At 41.9% G+C, this 24,147-nt stretch overlaps 1 protein-coding gene across 5 annotated transcripts; it reads right to left on the bottom strand.

Annotated features, from left to right (window-relative positions):
- Positions 1-110: 110 nt before the first annotated feature.
- On the bottom strand, positions 111-18,228 carry UBXN2A (UBX domain protein 2A). 5 transcript variants are annotated; one of them, XM_082306366.1, is made up of 7 exons: positions 18,156-18,228; positions 14,891-14,944; positions 13,330-13,465; positions 11,407-11,516; positions 9,658-9,798; positions 4,542-4,706; positions 111-1,660 (listed from the first exon to the last, which is right to left on the bottom strand). In XM_082306366.1, the coding sequence occupies exons 2-7, from the start codon at positions 14,929-14,931 to the stop codon at positions 1,372-1,374; spliced, it is 882 nt and encodes a 293-aa protein (XP_082162492.1). In that variant the 5' UTR covers positions 14,932-14,944; positions 18,156-18,228; the 3' UTR covers positions 111-1,371. The 5 variants fall into 5 exon arrangements, with proteins under 5 accessions (XP_082162492.1, XP_082162496.1, XP_082162493.1 ...); XM_082306370.1 differs by having other exon boundaries at positions 13,372-13,465; XM_082306367.1 differs by lacking the exon at positions 18,156-18,228 and adding an exon at positions 15,266-17,984.
- Between the last annotated feature and the right edge of the window lie 5,919 nt (positions 18,229-24,147).

Raw genomic sequence — 24,147 nt, 5'->3', positions numbered from 1 at the left:
TTCACTGCCCTCAAACATAGCAGGAGAGATGCTGAAGCAAAACAGTTTTACATCCCTGGGAATGAAGGAAGCACATTCCTAGTTTGAAGTAACACGACTTTTAGATAGAATTCAAGTCACTCCAATGAAGTAATTTTCTATTTAGAACAAAACCAGAGAATCACAAACCCATCTTTCATTAACCATGCAAAAGAAGTACAACCCCAACAATCATCCATTGGCGTAGGTAGCACAAACTAGTCAGCATTCATTGAAGGCCCCAGGATAAGTCTTACCTAGAGACTCTAGTTCCATTCACAAACCCGCATGCTACTTAGCAAACACAGTACAAAATATTTAGTCTTTATGTTGACTTCTCCTTTAGCAAAACATAGAATATTTGGCTACAAATTTTATGCCTCAAGTACATGAGTAGCAAAATAAAAGTTTTGGATGGAAATGGGGCAGAGGGGAGGAAGAAACTTCAGTTTTCAAATAAGAATTTTCAACATCTTTGAAACTTGGCCACATACAATTAGTGTCTCTATCACCTGGCCAGTTCAGGACAGAGGCAGATAGACGGTACAAAACCAACTGTGTCCCTCTAAGCCACTATTCCTGTATGGTAATCTCCAGAAAAGCTGAAGTTTCTGTGTGACAAGGCTCAAAGTGGATCTCTATCCTAATGAGCTAGGTAGTTTAACATCACCTGATCTGTAAGACACCCGTAGCAGCACAAGAGGCAGAAAACACTTCAACCATTGGTAATAATTCCTTCGGAGCTTACTTTGAGGCACTTCGTATGCAGTATGCACCAGAATACCTCATTTCTATCTTCTCACACATGTGCCTACCACCATGTGAAGACTTGATAGAATATTACACTGCAGATCTCGTGATAAAAGTTATATCCTGAAGATACTGATACTGAAGATTTTTGAGTTCAAGTGTGAGCTTCCCTGCAGGATCTGTTGCCTAAAAGTTACTGTGAGAAGAATGCAAACTGAAGCAGCTTACACTGAAATGTAAGTGAAACTAAAGTTCAGCTTCACTTTAGTCCAAAGTGCAAAAATAAATACTATTTTTCCTTAAAAGGTGCTATCAGTAGTAATTAAATCTCTGCCTAAATACACTCATTAAAGAACTAAGAAGTTTTCTACCTAAGGAAATTCTAAGGATGACCTGTTGTACAGTTACCTCTGCTACTGCTATAGCCAGGCTCTGACCACCAAATTTAGTTGAAAATACTTCTATTATAGCAGATGATAGCACAGCACACATTTTGCTCTCTACGAGCACAGTACGTGAGGATGAGAGTGCATCCAGATATTGCTGGTTACATTTTTGGTTTTGCCTAGTTCCACCTGTATGTAGTTTTTGGTCAGTTAAAAGCTAATTTGATCTTGTACTTTTGATAGTGTTTTTTTGCTCATTCTTGAGCTGTCCATTAGGTGTAGCAGCAGTTTTATAGTCATTGTCAGGGGCTTTTATCACTAAGAGTCTGAAAGGTTCAGTTGTTTTCCGAAGTCTCTGAACAACAACAGCATTTTGCAACTTTGCTTCCTCCAGTGTGAGTGTCTCGTCTCGCAGCTCTTGAAACGGCAGCGAAGTCGTCAGTGTGAAGGGAACACTTCCCTCTGATCCTTGATACTTTGTTATGAAGTCTCTGACATGGCTTATTCTGAGAACAAAAAAAGAAAATTCAGCATTAGAGCACTCCAGTCCCAACACAGGCCATATGCACAGCACACGCAGCCACCACAAGAAGAGAATGAGACACGCACTTCATGTAATAGCTGATGGCACAGAAATGGCATAGAAATGGAGGAACATAGATGGGGAAGGCAAGGACCAAGGTTTGCATGCTCCGAGAGGTTGGACCAGATGATCCTTGAGGTCCCTCCAACCTGGTATTCTATCATTCTATGAGAGCAGTCCCCAGGGAAAAAGGATGAGTACCTTATTCTGAGCACTGAAATGCTTCACTATGGCTCAGCGGGCAGTTACCCCAGCCTACCATTTCTTAACCAGCTGGTGGAGCTCTTACCTGAGGTTTTGGTAGCCAAGAGCTAGAATAAAGATGCCTCCAGTGTGTGGTACATGTAGCAGAACCATAATAATAATAAAGAAAAAGGGTTTGCAAATTTGTCTGGATGGCTTATGAGTTAACTATGTCTAAATATAGTCTCCTTTACCAAAGCAGGTGCAGCAGTGAATTCATTATAGATTCAAGCTGCCTGTTAAGGCGTGAAGAACCTTGCAACGAGTGAGCAAGACAGAGATTTTGCTGTGGAAGAAATCATGATTGACCAATTTAATTAGAAAATGAAGATGACAGGATACATCTATACCAGTAAAATAAACGTAGTGTCAGTGCCCATTCTCTGATCCTGAGGCCAACTGGTAGACTCTGGCTACTGGCAAATTGTTAAACTCCTCCTTCCTCTCCCCCATGCGCAGGGCAGCCCATGGGGTCTACTGCCTCCTGGGAACGGTCCGTGACCTGAGCTAACGTCTGAACCAAGCCTAGATATTGTTTGAGAAAGTGCTAGTTGGCTTGGGGGAAAGCCATCCTAACACTTTAGCAGCACAGATGACCAAATTTTCATGCCTTAGCCATACTTTCTAGGACAGATATAGCCAGCATCTAATTCCCGTGCTTGGAGGCCTTAATTAAGAGACAGTGCTTGGTCTTGTAAGCCTAGAGCCTGAAAAACCTGAAGCAGGAATAAATTTTTGGTTGGCCATTTACGTAGACACCTGTGCATTATATCGAAGTTCACTGGGTCCCAAGAGCAACTCGGGCAATTAGCCACCAGCTGTCTGCTTTAGGATGAACAAGTTCCTTTCCAGGCTCGGTACCCGATGCTCCAGGGTGACACTGACTTAGCAACTGCTCAAGAAGGGACACAACTCGATTGAAGACACAGCTGCGTGTGCTGTTCCTACAGCACTGCTCTGCTAGTTGCTTCACGCTCCTGTCTCCTCAATTCCCCACGCTGCACTATTACAATGCTACCTGCGGTTTTGCTCCAATGCTGTAACTTCAATCTTTCATCAGTAATCAAGTCATATCTAAAGTAGTAGTTACTGTGGCACATACACATTCTATCTTCAAAAGGGTAAAAGTAATCAATTTACCCAGGCACTGCAATATATATGCTACAGGTTATTTACCTATACTTTAATTAACAAATAGTTGAATGTTTTCTGCTTCTCCACTGAAAGGAATGCTACACATGCAATCATAATGCTTAAGGACATGTACTCTAGAAGGATTTCTGCTATTTCTTATTAGGTCATACACAAATACTGTATACAGCACAAATGTGGTCTTGTGGCAAGAGGATATGTTATGATGGAATATTTATTGCAAACTACTTCAAAAAGAGCATCGCATCAGTAAGGCTGTTCTGCTTATCTCAGACTTTTTTTTTTTCCTCCAAAAGCACTTAGCAGCTGTTCAAACTGCTATTTACCATGAAGACAAAAGGCTTCTAAATATACTTAAATGTGTGAAACCTGGAATAATTAAGATATTAAACCCTTTAATGAAGTATTTATAATTAAAATAACAACCGACTCTTCAGCAGTACATCGCAACAGTGTTTCAGTTCACACTTCAGGCCACTAACAGCAATAAATTAGCACAAGTTAAAGTTACAGTCATTAACCTTCAACTGCTGAGCTGTTTTTCTGACCAGCCCCAAAGACATACACAGTTCATCTTTACAGCAGTCTGGGCTGTATTAAATCTGTGATCGCTGTAAATTGCTTCACAGAGAAGCACAGGTGACACATCCTTTCCATATGATGTGACTGTATAGTACTGGAGTAATTTTTCAAATTACAGATTCGAGAAAGGTCTCTAAAGACAGTAGTTCTACAATTTAACATTAAACAGTGAATCCTACTTTCTCAAAGCTCCTGCATACATATGCTGCGCTGACACCTTCTGACGTTATCCCCATTTATAAGCCTCTTTGGGAACTGGGAATTTTACTAATTAAGAATTAAACACATTGGATGCATTCTGTTCTGTCCACGTTGACATGCAGGTGATGAACCGCCCCTGCCTAGTGCACTGACTCCGGCCCTCCCTAGAGGTTTCTCTGGCTCAACTCTAAGTCACATCCTCCAGCTCCCAGCTGCGGCACTGTCTATGCCCAATGACTAGCAGCCTTTTTACTAAGCAATCTGCTCCAGACGTAGTCATTTTGTGAGAGATCTGTCATCTTAAAAGCTGTTTCCTCTAGTAGCGAGCAATACATACACCTTCACTTCCACTAACCTGCAAAGAACTACAGTTTCCTCAGGTTTTCACTTATGCTCAGTTATCTGCTGACTGTTAACATCAGTTCACGTTCCTCTTATGCTCCTCTCTTGTCAGCTAAAAGATTTCTCAAAATTTGAAAGGAGGTTTTCTAGATACAGCTGAACAGCAGTCCAATATTAAGTGAACTGAGGAGGTAGATTATTCACAGGAATTAGACTTATGCGTACAGACACAGGACAAATAGTTCAGATGCAAATACATATGACAGTGCTAAAATAAATCTTACCTGTGAGAAACATTGAATTTCTGAATTATCCTTTCCCCATCAGCTAACCAGATCTGGATGTTAGTGATAGGCTCCAAATCATTTAAGGGTACTAAAGGCAGGTGTCTTTTGTTGTCAGGTCCTTGATGATCATCTCTTACTTTAGAGATTATCCTTGGAGTAGCACTGCAAAGAAAAGCCATACGAGGTTACGCCTTCTGTGTACACATGTAAGCTTGAACCTCCCTCCAGGCCTCTGCTTCTGGAGCTTTCTGCCCTATATCAGGGTGCATTGATGAATTCTTTTTTTAAGAGATGCAGGAATACTGACATAAACATCAGCTTTTTTTTTTTTTAATTGTATGCCAATACTTTCTCTTGAGGACTTCAACATGCTAAAGAATTTCGGTTTGCTCATGTTAAACATTTTTACAAGATGGAAGGGAACTTAAATATCAAAGGATTAAATACAAATACACAAGAGATGAAACAGCCTGAAGATTCTTCGTGCATTTTTTGTACTCTAATCACACAGGTGAAACTTTAAGGGGTTTGAGTATTGAATTTGCATACTTAATGTTAATTTTCACCATAATGTGATTACAGTAATTCAATTTAAATGAATGTTGTTAGCCTTGATTTAGGCTCCAGCATCATCTATTTCAGCTTAGAAGCATTACTCATCTATCAGGGACATTGACTTAATGTGAAAATCCAGGCTGATGCACACAGCACTTGGATTTTGTTTTTTTTCTAAGGCACTTTCCACAGCTGACCCTACCATAAGGGCAAAGATCCATAAAATGACTTGACAGAATACAGGGACCTCAGTCCAAGTGCATGGTCTTAAAAGAGGGGAAAAAAAACAAACCCTACTGGCAAAAATTTTTTTCTGAAAAAATGTCTAGTCTTTCAGGACTAAGCTTGTTAAGCATGTACTGTTTAAGTCATCATAAGGCCTGATCCAATGGGCACATCCTCAGCTCATGTGAGTATAACCAGATGTTTGCTTGCAAAACAATAGCAGTGATTTAAGGAGTTACCATTTCTTCTCCGAGCTCAGCTGTGGTCACTGACTACATGAACACTTCATGGTGGTTTGCGGAAAAGCTTTCTCTTTGCACAGAAAATTGATTAGTTACTGTTTCTTGAGAGAGAAGTTGGTAACCAATGGCCACAGAATAACAGTCTTAACAATACCACATCTGCTTCGCAGATGCATCCTTGCATCCTTCTTGTACCTGTCTTAGTTTAACCATAAAACAGGAAAGTCACAGCCAATTTATTATTAAAACAAAGATGGCTAAGGACTTAATATATTCAGGCTAATTAAGTTAGAGTCTTGGGCTCAAGTCCTTCTCAGTCTGAGGTATTCCAAAAACTCTTATCACCCACTGCCTAGTTAAGTGCCCTAATGCCTAGGCTATGAGCCAGTAGAGGTACTTTTTATGTCTTCCATTGAAACTCTGCAAAAAGAATGAGAATCAAGGAATCTCATTCCCAAGTGAGGAATAAGAGACTTTTACCACAACTGGAGGCAGATGAGAGGCACAGAACTGACTGTTTTGCATTAGACAGATATCAGCTGGGGCACAAGAACTTGGCACCAACAGATTCCAAGAGGCACATCTGTAAAACATTCTGGTACTCCAAGTACGGGTGACTTACTATGACCCACCTGCCTCTACTGATTTACTTCTCTCACACCCATCTTCTGTTCGTACTTGACCTTAATACAAAATAAACCCTAATTGCCCTCCAGATCTGGAAAAAAACAGCTTGAGCATCAGCAACATAATGTTAAACAGTCTCAGGAGCAGAGCAAAAAAAAAAAGTTCAAGCCATACTTCAGTGCAGCAATGATCAGCTTTCGCTGTCTGCTTGATCAGTGGCGTTCAGTTGTGGGTTCAGACACTGAAGTATGAGCGCTCGTGTGTGAGCTAGCTGTCTCCAGTACGGCAGAGGCTGGAGACGTAGTCAACCACGCAGATGCCAGGCATCCGGTTTAGCCTGGGCTGAACTACATTTCAGCCCATCAGTCACAGCTGTAGTTCAGACAACTGTCTCAAATGGATACAGACTTTGCTGTCATTCTCAAACTGACTTCCCTCGTGGTTGCATCTCAGAATTTGTGGTAGGCGCTGGAGATGGAATAGCAAGTATCTGTGAAACTGAAGCCAACACGTTAAGCTAAGCTGCAAGAGAAAGTCAGAAGATCTGTATTCATCAAGGTTTAAAGCATTTCTATACTTAATAACATTGCTTTTGTAGAACTGACAGATAAAGCCATCTAGTGGTGGGACCTTTGACTAAAGCCACAAACCAAGAATCTAAGTCTCTTATTAGCCTGAGATCAAAGCATTATCACCCCTTTTAAAGGCTTATTCCCTTTATAAGATTATCAAAAGAAGTTGTAAACTAAAGATCGAAGAGACATAAGAGCCTCCTGTCAACTTTCTGAAAAGCTCAAGAGTTAACCATCATGCCTTACCCTAACTAACAGTTAAGAAGCTTGACACACAATGTTTTACCCTAATGAGGTTATAAAGCAAGCCCCCTTTGCTACAAGGGATTTCAGTCAATAGTTTAATTAACATGCTTCTAAGGCAGTCTTTAAAATGCATTGATAAGCTTAATAGAAAAGTGTGGTTGCAATCTTGTTACAGTCCCAAACTATTAAGTGCAGCTGAATGGCAGTAGATAGAATATATCCATTAGTTATATAGGTTCATAAGGTATATTGGAAAAGTCTGATAAGTCTCCTTTGTTTCTCCTGTACAACAAAAAAGGGAGAGGATCAAGCTCATCTGAGTTATATCAAACATCATTTTTAGTTCCTCCATTTTTCCTCCAACAAAAGTTTTAATGAGCCAGTCAACAGACCGATTCATAACGGTTCATCCACCACATAATCCATCCATCTGGAAACACCGGCAGAAAATCTATAGACTATTAAAAGAAATGTTTATTTGACAAGCAGAAGTTTAGCTAGGTCATAAGCTGAAATAAACTGTTCAGTCATTTGCCTCTCTCATTTCTGATTAAGCACACAAATGCAACTGTGGAAAGGGAGTTCTATAGCTTAAAACTTGTTACAGGTCTCAGACAGCACTATGTCCCCAGAAAGCTTTCCTGCTGAAAGAGTAGCATAGGCATGCAATGGACATTTATTAATATCAGGAAGTGAGCACTAGTTTATGGAGTAAGAGCACTTATGGCTCATGTTTCCAACATCAGCAAAAATATTTACTCGCCTTGAAAGAGAAGGCTCTGATAGCATAGCACTGAATAGGCTAGCAAGAGTAGAATAAAAAAATGGCATTTTATCCAGTCCATAAAGACAAAAAATTCTGAGCAAGTTGTAGGATGTTGCAGTGTACAAGACCAGTCAACTGAAATTCACAGAACAGCATGTTTCCAGAACCTAACTCGCCTATTGGGAAGCAAGATAATGATTGCTGTAGGCATGACAGAGCTTGACAAGCAAGTGAACAACCTACCATTTAGGACTGGTTAGCAGCAGAAACCCAGCACACTGAAGATCTTTTTGCTTCTGCTATATACAGGTCTCCTTGTAGATAAAACAAGGTTAAGTTCTCAACCCTTGTTTGCTCAGGATTTCAGTGCTACCAGAAGCAAGCCTGGCAGCGTCTCATCCATCTATCGAGGGACGGTTTTCCCTATTGACCATATCTACTCAAGCATGTAGCAACTGAATAGACTGTGCTACAGAAACAGATGAAACTGATAAAACAGATACTCGCTTCTCTGAGGCAGCCTGGAACCACTCATCCTTTACCATTATCAGTCTCTTACTCTGCAGATCATTATCTCCTTCCCCTGCCTCATCTGTTCCTACCCAAATCACACTTTCCCTCAGCACAAGCACTGAGCCTTAGCAGCAAGCCCTTTCCACTTCATTGAAACAAGCTGTTCACCTAAGGTTTCACCACGGTCTACTAACCCCAGTCGGCAGGCCACTAAGCATCCCACCCGTGAAGGCTTCCTGTGGGCTCCTGGTCACTGAATGTGTTCTGTTCCCTAGGCTGAAGTCTGCTTTTACAGGCACGTAAGTCTTACACAACAGGGATATGTGAAGCAGATAATTTGGCTGCAGTAAGCAAAAGTCACAGGGATCAAATACATGAACTCCTGGCCTGTCCCTCTACAACAGCCTTCCAAAACACAATACCATTCGGTTATAAATCAAGTCCAGTTTTAGCACTGGCATTAGTGGCTGACACTCTCCCATCGTAAGAGTCATGGAGTAAAGGAAAGAGGATCACTATAACACGCTAAAATGTCTTACTGCAATAAATGCATGATTAAATACTGAGGAATTTTAAGAGAATGCAAAATAACCTCTTACTTCTTCAGTTCCCTTTATGGGATTGTCATACTCCCCTCTTCTCACACAAAATACTGAACATACAGCTTTAAAAGAGATTCTTTTCTCTTAAATCACAGAATAGAAGAGTGACAGCCTTTCAGCTGGAAACAGTTCTGCTAATATTGAGACCTTGAACAAAGAAAGCCAACAGCACCCTGGCTGTATTAACAGGAACACAGCCAGTAGACTGTGGGAGCCAATTATCCTCCATGCAGCGCTCATTAGATACACCTAAATACTGCACTCAGATCTGGTACCCAAAATAAAAGAAAGATGTCAATAAACTGGAGCAAGTTCCACAGAGGGCCACCAAGATGGCCACAGGCTGGAGCTTCGCCCCGTGAGGAGAGGGGCTTGTTCAGCCTGTGGAAGAGATGGTGTCGGGGGGACACCTAACAGCAGCCTGCCAGGGTCTACAGGAGGTCATCAGGAGGAGGGAGCCAGGCTCTTCATGGTGGACATAAACTGAAACAAGAGACGTTCAGACTGGATATAAGGAAAAATTTCTTTCCCATGAGGACAGTCCAGCACTGACGCAGGCTGTGCAGCCTCCACTCTTGCAGGATTTCAAGGCCCAACTGGATACAAGCCTGAGCAACCTCATCTGTCCCCACAGCTGACACTGCTTTGAGCAGGAGCTTGGACTAGAGAACTCCAGAGGTCACTTCCAACCTGAATTATGAGCTCCTTTACCATAGGTATAGTTTCCTTCAGCTACTCAATCATAGATCACGTCAGACTACTCACCTTCCTAATCTGTAGCCGTGTCCAGAAAAGGGATGAAACACTGGCTTTTTCGATGACAAATACACCTTATCTTTTTTATCTTCCACTTTCACATCTACCTCCTCCTTATCAAAAACTTTTCGTAGCTCAAAAGGCAGTTCCCTTAAGAAAAAAAAAAAAATGTCAGAAAAAGAACTACTATACTGTTTTCAGTATACAATAGATTAATGATTAATACCTGTTCTATGTTTATCCTTTCAAGGATGATGCTTTCAGAAAAAAAAAAAAAACTTCGCAAGTATTTACTAAGAGTTACGTTAAGTGCATGACATACAAACAACTTCAAGTTCCTGAACTGCAAATTAACTAGAAAGTGAACAATAAAAAAAGACATCATCATGCAAGCTGTTGAACAATGTTCAAATCTACTCAGCTGTTACCACTCCAAAGCACATGATGCGTAGGAAGTTCAGAATTGCCATACATTGCTGCAAAAGTTCAATTATTTTATCCCCATAGCAAAACAAGGAGGAAAAAAAGACAACTGCCTTTTAAAGAGAAAGAACTGAGTTTAGACACAATGTGTTTAACTACAAATAAACATGAATCTCAGCTTTTAAAAATTGGATCATCACTAACAGCTACACTCTTTAGTGCAGTAACATCGCCTCGGTAATGCTTTATTTGCATTAAGTGGAACACAACAATGCCTTTGTCTATGAGCTCTGATGCAGATACTACATTTTCGGGTGGTGGGGCTCAGCTGGCACAGGGGCTGTACTAAGTGCTTCTCTGCCATCAACAATTATGCAGGAACCATCTTGTAATTAGCATCTTCACAAGCAAACGGTGGAACAAAGGTGGCAAACTTTTGATGCATGCACACAAAGAAAGCAAAGGGCTTTAAACAGTGCAGTTAATTGCTATTACAACTAACACAGGTGACAGCTATAGAGGAGAAATATAGTGTGAAATTAGTATTTTTGGTGGGCTAGCAAAGTATGGAAAAGACAACAAACGCAATGGCTTAGTAATTTCACATACTTGACAAGGAGTTATTAAATTATATTCTCCATAAAACTATATTCTCCTCTCCGTTTGTATGGGGTGAGGAAACAGACTACAAACTAAAGGCTTAAAATTACATTGGTTTGTATGGTCAGCCTGCTTTTTAAAGCAATCAGAATATTATAGAATATATATAGCTAGCAGAAATCAGGATAGCATGCTAATTTTTAATAGGAGGATAAAAGTAAGATTGCTATATACACAAAAATGACTGAAATAACAAGTTTGTACTAGGAAAAATGTCTGAAATTTAAGACTGATCAGAGTTTCTTGATGTTACATGGAGCAACTGTGCCCATTTAAGGCTTTTCATCAATAAAAAGAAAACAAAGACCATAAAACCAGAAATGCTCAAACACTTGTGCACTGAGTTCATTAGTCAAAGTACCATTGGATCAGTAGCTCTTACTGGGCACTCTGATTCATTCTTTATTTCATTCTGCACCTGCTGTGCCCCCTACGAACACTCACTTTTATCTATTTCATCAGCAACTGTACGACTACTGCAATTGAAAGCTATATTAAACCTGTTGATGTTAAAACAGCCATTAGCGCTGCAGGAACTGAGACAGGCAGTGGCCTACGCTCCTACAGGGATACTGCAGTGCAGCAAAGCCAAGCAGCTATGTAGAAAATTTAGAGCATAAGCTAAGTGCTATCCAAAGCAGATTAACTCAGGCTGATTAAGAACACAAAACTCACCCTTTTTTAATGGAGTCCAAGAACTGCTGGTTTGCAACATCAGTGTAGCTCCTAAGTTCACTATCATTTACTGTAAACCCATTTTTCCAAAGTTTAATGATTACATCAACCTATAAAGTAAGAATAATTCTCATTATAACACTGATGTAAAACCAGCTTGGTATACCCACAGTACCCTATGGTTGTAAGTCATCCACTGCATGGACTAAAAATACTGAGAGAAGGCTTGCTATAATCTGTTTCGGCCTCGTGCCAACAGGCAGCGCAACTGCAAGGGATAAGTGACATTTCTAAGTATCTTGTGTCAATCAGAGTTAGAAATAAACCTTCCCCCAATCATTTTGCTTTCCTAGGTCAAGAACACTCCTTCAATTCAGCAGGGGGGGTGGAGGGGGGGAAGAGCTGGAAGATCCCAGCCAGCTGCAACTCTTCAAGAGCTAATTTGGGAGCACACATGCCTGGTGTTGGAACACCAACTACCAGAATAGTCCAGCTGGGGGTTTATTAGGGTAAAGCCTTGTTCTGATCATTCAGGAGGATTTTCTGAAAGTAAGGCATTGAGATAATGCATGCACAAGCCTTTCACTCAGGAAACGCAGCAAGTATCAGAAAATTTGCTTTCAGACAGTCATATATTTACGTTACCTTGGAATTCCTGGCTACATTCAAAACCTTGGTGTTATGGGAATGAAAAAATAAATTCTCAGCAATTCATTAACTTTGCCAGAGAATATCCACTACTTCAACTTGTAGCCTTCACACCATTCACTGAAATCTCTCCAACTTTAACATGGATATATTTGGGATTGCATTTTCATATTTACGCATCATGCCATTTAAGGAAGCATTTGATCATCCAGGTCTAATCGCTGAAATAATGTTGTCTTGAGAGACACTTCGCCACATGTGAGGTATACAAAGAATGTACAAATGCAGAATTCACCTCAGCTGGAAATTAGTTTAAACTAGGCTTGATAGCACTTGACAATTTTATCTTTTTTTTTTTTTTCTTTTTTGCAGTTTGACTTGTTAGAAGATGATTGCTACATAAATACACAGCATGTTCAAGCTGCTGAATAAAATTCCTTCTCTTTTGGTTGGGTTATCTATCAAAAAGGTATACAGCACTCAGCAAGATTAGATTCCTTTAAAAAGTCTGGCGTCTCATGGCACCAATGTATACGGAAGGAGTTATCACAGGAAGGTTCCTCTACAGTGAACCACTATGCAAGTTTAACACGGACTAATTATTCCACACCAGCTTCCCATTTAGACATCGACACAAGTACTACCATGGAACACTATTTCAGAACTCCAATTTAAGGTATTGCTCCTGGCACTCCTTTTCTCCCAGGTTCAGTTGGGGATCCATCCAGCAATGCCCACTCCAAATTTCTCCCTGACATCTTTGCTCCACATGGCCTGTTCTCCAGGCCCTTACCAGTCTTTGGGGAGTAACAGAAAAATATGAAAGGGACAGAATCACTGAGATACAAATCCATACTAAACATCCCACTATTACCGTAACAATACAAATGAGAGCAAACAGAAAAAATCTGGGCTATGCCTCTGCATAAAATGGCTGCAACTCTTTAAACAACTTCTTATGTAATAATAGTTGTCATTCCTTGCACCTCATGATCAGCCCACTCTCCTCACTAATAAAGCAGAAGTGCACTAGCCAATGCCAGCTTAAGTCCTAGAACAACACTAAACCCACCATAAAATAGGAAGAGCCAGAAGCACAGAAGCATAGGCCTGGTTGACTAAGAGATGGGAGACTGTTCCTACTGCTGTCTGAATTCCGTGTGCATTTATTTACAGAGGTACCGGATAAGACTGCTGGACTTCTTGCATTTGTTTTCCAGAGTACTCTTGGAGTGCTATTACGTTAAACAGGAGTATTTTTTCTTCACCGCCTACCTGGTTCTTGACTGTAGTTGGGGGCATACATATAGCACCAACCTTCTGAGCTTCTTCAAAAAGGTTATCTACAAGGTAGTCACAGTTTTGTTCTGTACCATTCAGAATCTGATCATCGGTTCCTGATTTACACATCCTGCAGAACAAAGATGTAAGTGAAAACGATGCCTCAGAACACATTAGAAGACAAGCAGTTACCCGAGAAGTTCCGTACCAAGAGGTGTAAAAGGCATGCTCCCCTGCACCCAGCTTACTTGGTTGTTCCAAAACATCAGGCCAACTTCGCGTTGTGCCTTTTCTAGTAACTTCTTACGAATCTCTCATTGCTACTATTTGCACTTCAGATGCACAAGTTAAAGAATGACAATAGAAAAGGTGAATTCATCTATGCAGAAGCTTCTAAACTCGGTATCAGAGCAAGGAATGCAAGTTAGATGATTCATACTTCTAATTCAGACCATCAAACATTTAACGGCACGCCAACGAAAGGCCTTCCTTAAAGCATTTCCATGATATAGGCTTGGGTGACTGACTTTGCCGTAAGTTTTAAAACCACATATAAGAAAATTGCCCTAGGATTTACTCCCCCACCCCCACCTGAACCTCCCCATTCCCAGCACCATCACTGTCTTTGAGAGTACGTTAGAGAAACTGAAGAACAAGTGAGTCAAGACCACTTGAGCACACTGAAGAAATACAACAGAAGACTTCAATACTGTGGAGACTGCCAGAGTATTAAAAAAGATGCATCAACCGCATCTTTTGATAAAACGCTGTATATGTGGCAGCTGTTTCTGTTAGATTTTCACCTATAAAAATGCAGAAATATACAACCTGAATGAATGATTATCTTTCAGTTTAGGTTCTTTGCATAATAAGAGGATTATGCAGCTTTTGGTAAACACTGCAGGAGTTATTCCTATTGGAGATTCAGAAAAGTCTATTTTAAGCAGTTCAGAAAAAAAAATCCCAGCTCTTGAAAAATACCCAGTTTTACATAAAACTCTGCATTCAATTCAAGAGCAGCAATGCTTACTTGAATGGTAGACACATTTGCATAAAAAGGAATTGTTTGCAGTGCATCTATGCAACACTAAGAATCCCTACAGATTCACATCTTTAAACAAAAGAAAAACTCAACATTAACGGAGAAATTTCAAAAATATGCTGTCCCCCTTTTAGTCTTCTAGTAGAACAAAAGAAACCTGAAGCGTTAATCTAAGTATTCGCTATGCTTTATCTCAGAAACATAACTGGAAAACCAAACACCTCCATATCAAATGTAGAAGTGCACAGTGAGTTAGCAATTTATAAGGCTGCCTATTTTAAATAAAAATATTTACACAGCTTCTTGCATCTAGGGAACATTCCATGTACATGAAAAATCTTTTAGCAAAACATTATATTTTTTTAAAACTTCAGTATATGTGAAGCAGGTGGATACAGAAAAAAAAAACTAAAATTTTAAAATTTAATATAAAGTTTGAAAAGTCATGACAGTACACACAAACAGCAATAGGAAAGGAAGAGGAAAAAGGGGGAGGGGGGCACGGACACCTACCATTCTTTCTTTACAGTTTTGATATTGTCCATGTCTTTCATTCTGGTGCTTCACCTAATTACGAAAAGAAGATAGGATAAAAAAAAAACAAACCAAACAAAAAAACAATCAGACAAAATCCTCAGCACACTTTGCCTCCTTTTGTAGCTGAAACACTCTTTATAGTTTTTCCTATGTTGATAGTACATTTAACCAGAAACCTCAGCCTCCCCCCCACCAAGTCTCCAGATGGTTCGTTTTCCTGCAGTTTCTAATTTAATGACACATGAACCATGCATCAGTTTCAGACATTCAAAAGGAAGATTACTTTTTCATAAATGTACAAAATAAATTCCACAATAATCGTGTGAATTGAAAATACATACCCATACTTACGCTAAGCTAGGAAAAAAACATCACATTCCTTTTCTGAGCAGCATGATTTAAACTCCCCTGATTTTTCACAACACTATGAGACCGTTGCACAAAAACTGCACTGCCACTGCAGGCATTCTAATGACCTTCACCTTAACAGTGTGCATTATCAAAAGGTGCAAGATTTGTCAGGTTCCTCTTCCTACCAGATCTCAACATATCGGTGCAGCATCCCAGAAAGTGTGAATTATCAGTTCTGGTCTACCATTTAGCTGGAAAGAAAATCCTGGATTTGCAAGTACTAAATATACTACAGGATTAGTCTGTCGAGTCAAAAGAAATGAAGAATGCCATACTGATCTCATTACACTCACTTCTGAGCTCTCTGAAAAAAGTTATAGAAAGTCACAAAAAGCCAGAAATTCCCAAAAACACCCTTAAAAAATAGAATCACTAAAATTAGACAAGCCCCCAGAAGAACAGAAATTTGAAGTTGCAACTGTGTTTAAAGAGTTATTCCTGAAGACCACTGGGTACGGGTTACACAGATGATGTTCTGCTCCTGGCAGGTTTGGGACTAAGTCACGATATTGTGCAGGGCTTTTAGACAGCATCAAACTAAGCAGTGACAGCCATCATACTCATACTGAAAAAGTAGTATGCACAACGAGACTAAAATAAATTTTAAGTGGTCTTGACATCTAATTTAACAAGACAGAGAGGCTGGGGGAGGGAACAACATTCACTGCAACACTAAAAAAAAAACCTAACCCATTCAGTACTAATTCATGTTCCTCAGGAGGCTGGTATTAGTATTCTTTCACCTTAAAAGTTAAATCCTTGTGAGACACATTCTGTAGAAATGTATACAAGCCTTCAGAAAACTCCCATAACAACCAAAAGCTTCAGGCAATATGTCCACAACAGGTTTTAAAGTTTAGGCAGCCTTCAACTTAACCAATGCTGTTACGCATTAGGTCAAAACATTATACTTAGCACACCTTTGACATGTCACACAAGATGTGGCACAGTCGTCTCTTTTTTTTCCCCACAGATGTTCTGCCGAAGCATTATATATATATATCAGGCAAGCCTGGGCTGGTACATTATGACCTTATAAGCGTATCTGATCGCTGTACTTGGAACTTTGTACCTCCACTTAGGAAAAATGAACTTTCAGTATCAAGTAAATATAGTGAATTTAAGAGTGCTTAAAAAATATAATTTTTCAAACTTCTCCCAAATTAAGTTTTAACACACTTTAGCACAAAGTAATTTTTTGTGTTTTGTGTTAATGTGCTTATCTTCTAATATTTCACTATTCAACAGACTAGTCCCCAAAGTAACAGGAGCCACCTCCAGCCATCTGCTTTTGTTGATTCTCTGTGACTTGTCATCAGAGCTGTTAAAAAGAGACAGACACAATGAAGCAGCTCTTCAAATTAATTCTTTTGCTACATTAGGCTGGCCTCAAATGTGCATGAATAGTATTCAAAACTGGTCAGCTGTGAAAGTCGCTGTTCCTTCTAAAGTACAACAGCAATTACACTTAGAAGAAATGTTTGTGTTAATATATCAAGGTAAATAAATCAGCCTATACAGCATATTGATGTTTATTATGACCAAAAAGCCATTAGGAGATAGTGATCAGACCACACTGCAAGCACTTCAGCTCAGCAAGCCAACCCAACTAGCACAAACAACCTCTCCCGCCAACTTCTGACTGACATCCCTCGATGTCACGTAAAACGTTAAGAGTTTTGGTACGTATTTTTTGTGTCTGTGATAAAAAGTAGCACAGAACTGAACTTCCACCTCCGGAAATTAAATTTAAACCTTAGGAAGAAGCTGAGGCTGCCAGCAGCCCACCAGAGCTACATCTGTTCGCTGCGGTAGGACACCGCCGGCCTCTCCCGCCTCCAGGGCCCCCCAGCCCCCGAGGCTCCGTCCTGCAACCCCGGGCCACTGACCCGGCGGTGGCCAAGGCCTTCCACCGCCAGCTCTCTGCAACACGCAGCTCCCGCCTACACAGTTACAGAGACGCTAATTTCGGCTGGTATTTTTGCGCTCAATATTGTTGAGCCCACACACCCGGTTATTTTAATGCAAGAAAAACGAAACAGAAACTACTTTTGATGCTTTCTTTGCTCTGAAGGACAGAAATATTCAAGCAAGCACATAGAGTCCCCTCTCCCCCACGAACGCCTGGCTTACTAACTTTAGCAGAAAGTAAACTTCTCAAGTTGGAAACCGTTCACGGCAGAGCGCAGTCTATCACCACACCACACAGAAATTATGACTGAAAACTGCACCGTACCGTGTGACAAAGAAACAAGAAACGGCAAGCGCGAATGAAAAGCAAGATGAGCATCAAACCTAATGGCCCGAACGTGACCGAGATGCTCAGGTAAAAACCACAGCACGAGCCCTCCCCAGCCGGCTGGAAGGGCCGTGCATTTTGGACAGACACCTGCCCCCCCGGGCTGCCGGCCCCTGAGGCGACCGGCGCTCCCGCTCCGCGCCTCCGGCCAGGCCGGCTGCCCGAAGCACGCCCCGCCGAGCGGCAGCCCCCGCCGGCAGCGCGGCGCGGCGGGCGGCCAGGGCGGTATTTTTAGAAGCGATGAGACAACGACGTGGGAGCAACGCGGGGGAGTAACGCCCCGGGGTGCCCGGGAAAGGGGCCGGGCCGGGTAACGGCCCCCGCAACGCCCGCGCCGAGGAACGCCTGACGCTGACGCCCCGCTCCGCCGGCGGCCCTCGGTCCCGTCCCGCCTGGAGCGGGGCGTCGGCGTCAGGCGGAGGCAGCGGGAAGGCTCAGCCCGCCCTCCCCCTCAAGGCGGCCGCGGGCAAAGTTCAAGCCCCGGTCGGAGCTGAGGGAGCCCCGGCCCGGCCTCTCCCCGCAGCCACTCACCCCGCCGCCGCCGCGGCACCGGCCTCCCCGCCGCGCCAACTCCGCACCGTCCCGCGCCCCACCGCGCAGGCGCGGCCGCCAACGGCCGGGGCGCCCGCTGCCCCCGCCCGGGCCGGGCGAGGCGGGGCGGGCGCGGGAGCTCCGCCCCGCCGCCATGTCGCGGCGGGGGGAGCGGGGGGCCCTCTGCGCCCCGTCGCGAGTGGGGCTCCCTCCGTCGGGCTCCGCTCCCGCCTGTGCGGGGGGAACGCAGCTTCCCCAGGCGCTGCCCTCCCCTGCCGGGGAGAGGCGAGGGCTGCCGGGACCTACGGCCCGGTGCTTCCCGCCCGAAGGAGCCGGGCCCCCCTCGCAGCGCTGCGGCTCGTCCCCTCAGGGCAGGGGGCAAAACGTCCGGGGCAGGGGCCCGGCGCGGCACCGCAGCCCTGGCTGCGCAGGGGGCTGCTGTCGCCCTGTGAGGGGCGGATAAACCTCTGTCTGCCAGGCCAACGTGTTCTACTGCAAAGGCAGATTTCTCCTGCTGACTGAAGGAACAAAAGATGCAGTTTATACGTGTACGCAAAGGACAAAAAGCGGCATTCAGCCAGCGTCCACAATAGCGGAGAATGGGCCCAGTGTCTTGGCCAGACGGCTGCGCCCACACCTCCGCGGCGGCCCGGCCGCTGCCCTCTTTGTCCGCCCGGCCCCGCGGAGGCAGAGCAGCCGCCCGCCGAACCCTTCGGGGATGAGGAACCCTCATCCCGCTGCAGGGACCGTCGAAGGGCGAGCGTTGACATATTTGAAAAGGAGCTCTGCCGAGGCCTCGCGCCCAGTGCAGAAGAGCAGCGCGGTGGGTGGAAAGCGGAGCCCTCGCCTTCCCGAGGGTACATGAGACAGGAGAAAATGGGACGGGGCCCTCAGGGAGGCCAGAGGCGTTCGGCGGCGTCCCCCTGACGTTCGGCCGCCGTGGGCCCTCGCAGGAGTCGCGCTCTGCGGGACGGCGGAGCCAGGAGCTATCCAAAGCAAACACCCCGGCGGAGCAGCCAGCGCTGCCGAGCCAAGGCAGGGATTCCCTGCCATTCACAGCTTGCACCTGCATGCTTTTTAATAAGTTGTTTGCGGTTTTTTTTCCAATAATTAGCGATGCACTGTAAAACATTTAGAATTAACCTAAATTGAACAGCCACAACTAGCTAATTCACATTAATTAATGGGAAATCCACTGCGAATTTACAAGTGCGATCAAAGATAATTCTAAAAGCGAAGGTAATACTTCATTGAATGTCGTCTTCATGTCAGACCCGTTTCTGCAATCCCTTCATCGTAACAAAATCACATTCTCAAAAACACTGAAATAAGATGCTTAGTCTCAGAGTTCAGTGAATGTGAGTAAAAGAAGTAAAATCTGACCCTTGACAGTTATAATTTCTTCTTTGTAATGTACATCACAATGCACTAAACCCTTTGAAGACAGTTTGGATTAATCGTTAAGTTTTAACTGGATGCGATCTAATTACAGCTCCTGCCAAAGAATCTTCAGGGAAAATAGTAAATAAATTTGCCTTTTGTTTTGGTGTAAAATACATGGAGTCTTATCTTTCAAAATACAGACTTCTGAGATTCTATTCTCCGTGGTTTTGTTTAATGTTTTAAATAACTTTGAAATTTTTGGATAAAAGGCACTTGTTAGTTAGAAGTGTTGCTTCTTGATTCCATTAAGTGAGGTTTTTAAAATGTATATATATATACACACACACACACGCAACTTTTCACAAGAATATCATACCACTGTTGAGAAGTTTAAGGAATTTACAAAGCTTTAGGTGAAACTTCAGAAGGTTGTTCTGCAGTGCTGGAGTGTTTCATATTTTCTTTCAATATTTCAGTTTTCAAGTACACTGGCTCCATTTCATTAAGCACAGAAGTTCAGTAATATGCTTAACCTTGCTTGAGGGCCCTCTCTGTGAAAATTTTATAGACCCAAAGGTAAGCATCCAAGGAGGCAAGATTGGACTTACCTGGTGTAATGATGCAGGCTGCCCAACTGCAATCACATATTGATTTAGAAGATTAGCTCTATTACTGGAAATCAGAGTACAGCTGGCGACATGCTGACCTACTACAATGGGAATCGGTGTCCTAGTGAATTTAGTGGTTGCTTAAAAGCTCTTCTAAGTACAGCTGTTCTCCCTCAGGACTGAACTATTGACAAAGCATACAAGTGAGAAAAATCTTGAGGAAGATATTGCTGTCTTCAGCTCCAGTATAACGTAAAAAATCAGTTTTTCTTAAAAGCTGGAAATTTTCAAGTTAAGAGTGTTGTTACAATCAAGACATCACTAAAATCCTTTTAGACTCTGTGCATTTCATACAGCTCATTCTCTGGCAAGAAACGGTACACGAGATGAACAGAAGCAAATGGTCCTTTTCTTACTGCGTGGTGAATAGAAGCAAACAGCCCAGACGGAGTTCGCTGAAAAAACACTAACAGGGTATTCACGAGATGAATACAACCATCTCATGCCCCCTTTGTCAAGAGAGGTCAGATGCACTGGTGTGGAAGATAGTAACAACCCCTGAACTTGTTTTATAATGTAGGAGTGAATCTCAGTGTTGACAAAATAAAGCAGTGTTTTAGCTGTCACCACCCATCCCGTCAAGGTCACAGAAGAACCAGTGCACATAGTGTATCTAAAAACAAGCAGAAAATTAAATTTGAAGGGATATTTTTAAACCATATATTTAACAAGGTTAACCTGTGCCAGATGAAACCCATCAGCTACCTATAATTAACCATCAACGCATCAGCTGTATCGATTGACCTTAACTCGAGATAGCAGTTGTTGCCTGAAGCCTTTGTAAGTGTATGCATACAGAGCTGGGAGAGAACGGGAGGGAAATGGGACTGTAAAATAAATAGAATCTGGTTATTCTGTACTTGGCAATTCCATTGACAAAGACAGCACGTTCCTCTGCGCAGCGTCCTTTTCCCACGTGCTCCTTGCAGGAATGTGAAACCTTGTAGGCCGCCACACAGGGAGAAATCGCTTAAGGAGCCAATGTTTCTGGAAAGTTAGCTGTGCAATGGAAAAGTGAGTCATTGTTTTATGGGAGGCGTTGGGTGAATCAGCATTCATGAAGAGGGTGTTACCCCCTGTGCAATGAAAGGAGTATCCACACATGCTGCTGGACTCTTGGACTGTATATCCACAAGAAAAGTGAATATAGCTTCAATCTTAAAAGTAGCGTGGAACGCATAAAACCATGAAAAATTCAAGACAGCCTGAGCAACTGTTTGTACCAGATAACACACATTTGGAAATAACATATGATGTGAATTCTCAAAACAAAGACACTTTTAAGTGAAATTACAACGATGGTAGGGTAGTGTAGTTTACGAGATCGTTCTGGAATGCATAACAAGAAAACACACTCCTAAGCTAAGATTGTGTGTGAGGACTAGGGAGATTTATGAGCAAATAATGTTTCCAATGGACTTCCCATGTGACCTTAATCAAGCCATTCTGCATTCGTATGCTCCTAAAGCTTATCTACAAATGTGTTAATAAATGCCTGTTTTTAGGACAGAGCTATACATCACCCAGCGTACTGAGATGATTTTGCCCACTTTTGTCCAAGATGGAAGCAATTTACAGCCTGAATGATCCTGCAGATTCCTGGCTGAGAATATCATCAGCCTGTGAGTTTCACACAATTATTAGTATAGAAAAGCTATCTACTGTAACCTTAGCTCAATGGAAAAAATGGTATGGAAACTAATGGCTAGATGTGATGGGAAGATAATTTTGAAATATTAGGAGGTAAGTCCCATTTAATGTCATCTATGAAATCTACTCTCTGATCCCACTTCAAGTTGCAAAGATGTTATCTATTGTAGCGTGGAAAACAATCTTCGGATAGCTGTGCTGATAACAGGACTGAACAGTAACTAATTCTAAACCATAATTATTATACATTGTGATATGATAATGGTCGTCGTCAAATAACGGGCCATCTTTTTTAGCACTGCAAAATGCTAGCAATGTGGAGCGACTGTATCACCTTAGGTGTTCAAGTTCAAGGTAGTACCAGTCCTGACTTCTGGACACTGCTTGTTTGATGTTTCCAAACTTATATCCCATGGGCGTATCTCTGTAATGGACCATCTCAAAGGAGAAACCACACAATCTTAATCTCTTAAGATCCCCTCAGGAAAGGTTTACCTAAGCAAGATCTATTGTGAATCTTTTTTTATTTCGAGATTGAGCTGAAACCAGGATGAGCTGACAGCATGACAGAGAGGAGCACACGAGAGCTTATAAATAGTCCTGAAAAGATGATTTGATTTCCATTCTTTGGAATGTTATAGCTATTCAGAGATAGCGCAAAGCAATCTCTGGTAAATTGCCCATGATTGAAGCAAACGGTAACTTTGGAATGGAATAGAGCTCTCTGGTCCCTAGTAGGCTGAAACTCTCCATAAAAGTTCTGAATAAGGGATGAAAGACTTTTGTTGTAACACGTTCCTGATTTCCTCGTAAAATAGGAACAGGTGGCAACAAAATCTTCCATCTCCAAATATTTCTTGTGCCATTAAAGACTACCCATGGAGGAAACAAGGCTTTCCATCCCTGGCTCATTTTTAAATGTCTTTTTACATCGCTAAGTCCCAATAAGATTTCATTCTCCAAGTCTTGTTTAGTGGAAAGGGATTCTTTTGCTCAAGTACTTTTTCATGTTTTCCCAATCCCCCAGTGGCGCACCTGCCACAGCAGATACTGTGCCTTCTTAATATATGTTTCAGATATCTTCATCTTCTCTGAACAACTGGAGATAAAAGAGTGTTGAACATTGCTGTAAGCTTCGGCATTTATTATAAATTGGTTCCATTTGAAATACAGTCCTTCCAAATGGCATTTATTTTCAGAAGTATTTAGACATCTGTCTGTAAGACCAAACTACAGATCGTGAAATTGAATCTTACTGGGAATGAGCTCTACAAAATTTTTACGTAACACTTAGTGGAGTGTGGGTCCAATCCTTCTTCCCTTCCTTTCTTCATTGTCTTTTGTCTTTCGCTACTCAGAGTTCTTATATTTTTCACAAAGCTTTTCCTGCATGCAGAGTGCTGAAGAGGGTCAAAATAGGTTTTTAATTCTGTTCTGTCTTCATATAACACTCAAAACAAACAACAGATATAAAAAATGGGAACAAGTAAATTCTTGGATTAGTGAAATTACTCTAAATCCATTTCTACAGTAATTCATCTTTCATTGTTAAACCACATTTAAATCTCTAAGTATGTGTGATATAAAATATTAATCCTATGTTAACGTTCCCTGTGTTACAAACAAAAATTCCAAACAAAACTAACAAGCAAACCTTGTAATTTATAATTTATTTATTTATATTGTCAGTACTAAAAATGGCGATGGAGCTCACATAGAAGCTATAACGCCGTGAGCTGTTTGAGTCAAAATAACTAGCCACACCTTGTAAGACGAACAAGACAACTACGAAACCTGAAAATAAAACTATCTGTGAAAAACAATGTAGGGAGTAAACATCCAAAATGAAGCGTGTCTTTACATGTTCCCTACTATGCTAACATAATGAGAATAAAGCACTAAAAATGTTCAAAGCAGTGAGCAGGGATTTTTAACTACATCAATCCCTCTACAAGAGTAGTCCCTCTGGCATCATAAAGAGTACTCACTTGAGTATGGCTCACAGGAATGAGATCAGAACACTAAAAAAAAAAAGGAAAAAGGACACAACTATGGTAAAAATATTTAGTAAATATAAAATAAATAGCTTTTAAGTTGTGGGTTTTCTGTTGCTTCAACCAGATCTGGATAGGCACCCAGGAAAATCAATTTGCTTGCATAACGACCAAGTTTATTTTACTTTTAAAAAGTCATCAGCGTCCACGAGAGGAGAAGTGCTGGTTTGAATCAGGCATGTTGCAAACAGATGTTATGCAAGCTTCCCCAAACAGTCCTGCCAATGCATTGCAATC

Source organism: Platalea leucorodia, assembly GCF_965183815.1.
Source record: "Platalea leucorodia genome assembly, chromosome: 3".
NCBI classification, from domain to species: Eukaryota; Metazoa; Chordata; class Aves; order Pelecaniformes; family Threskiornithidae; genus Platalea; species Platalea leucorodia.
This window is presented reverse-complemented; position numbering and strand designations above follow the sequence as displayed.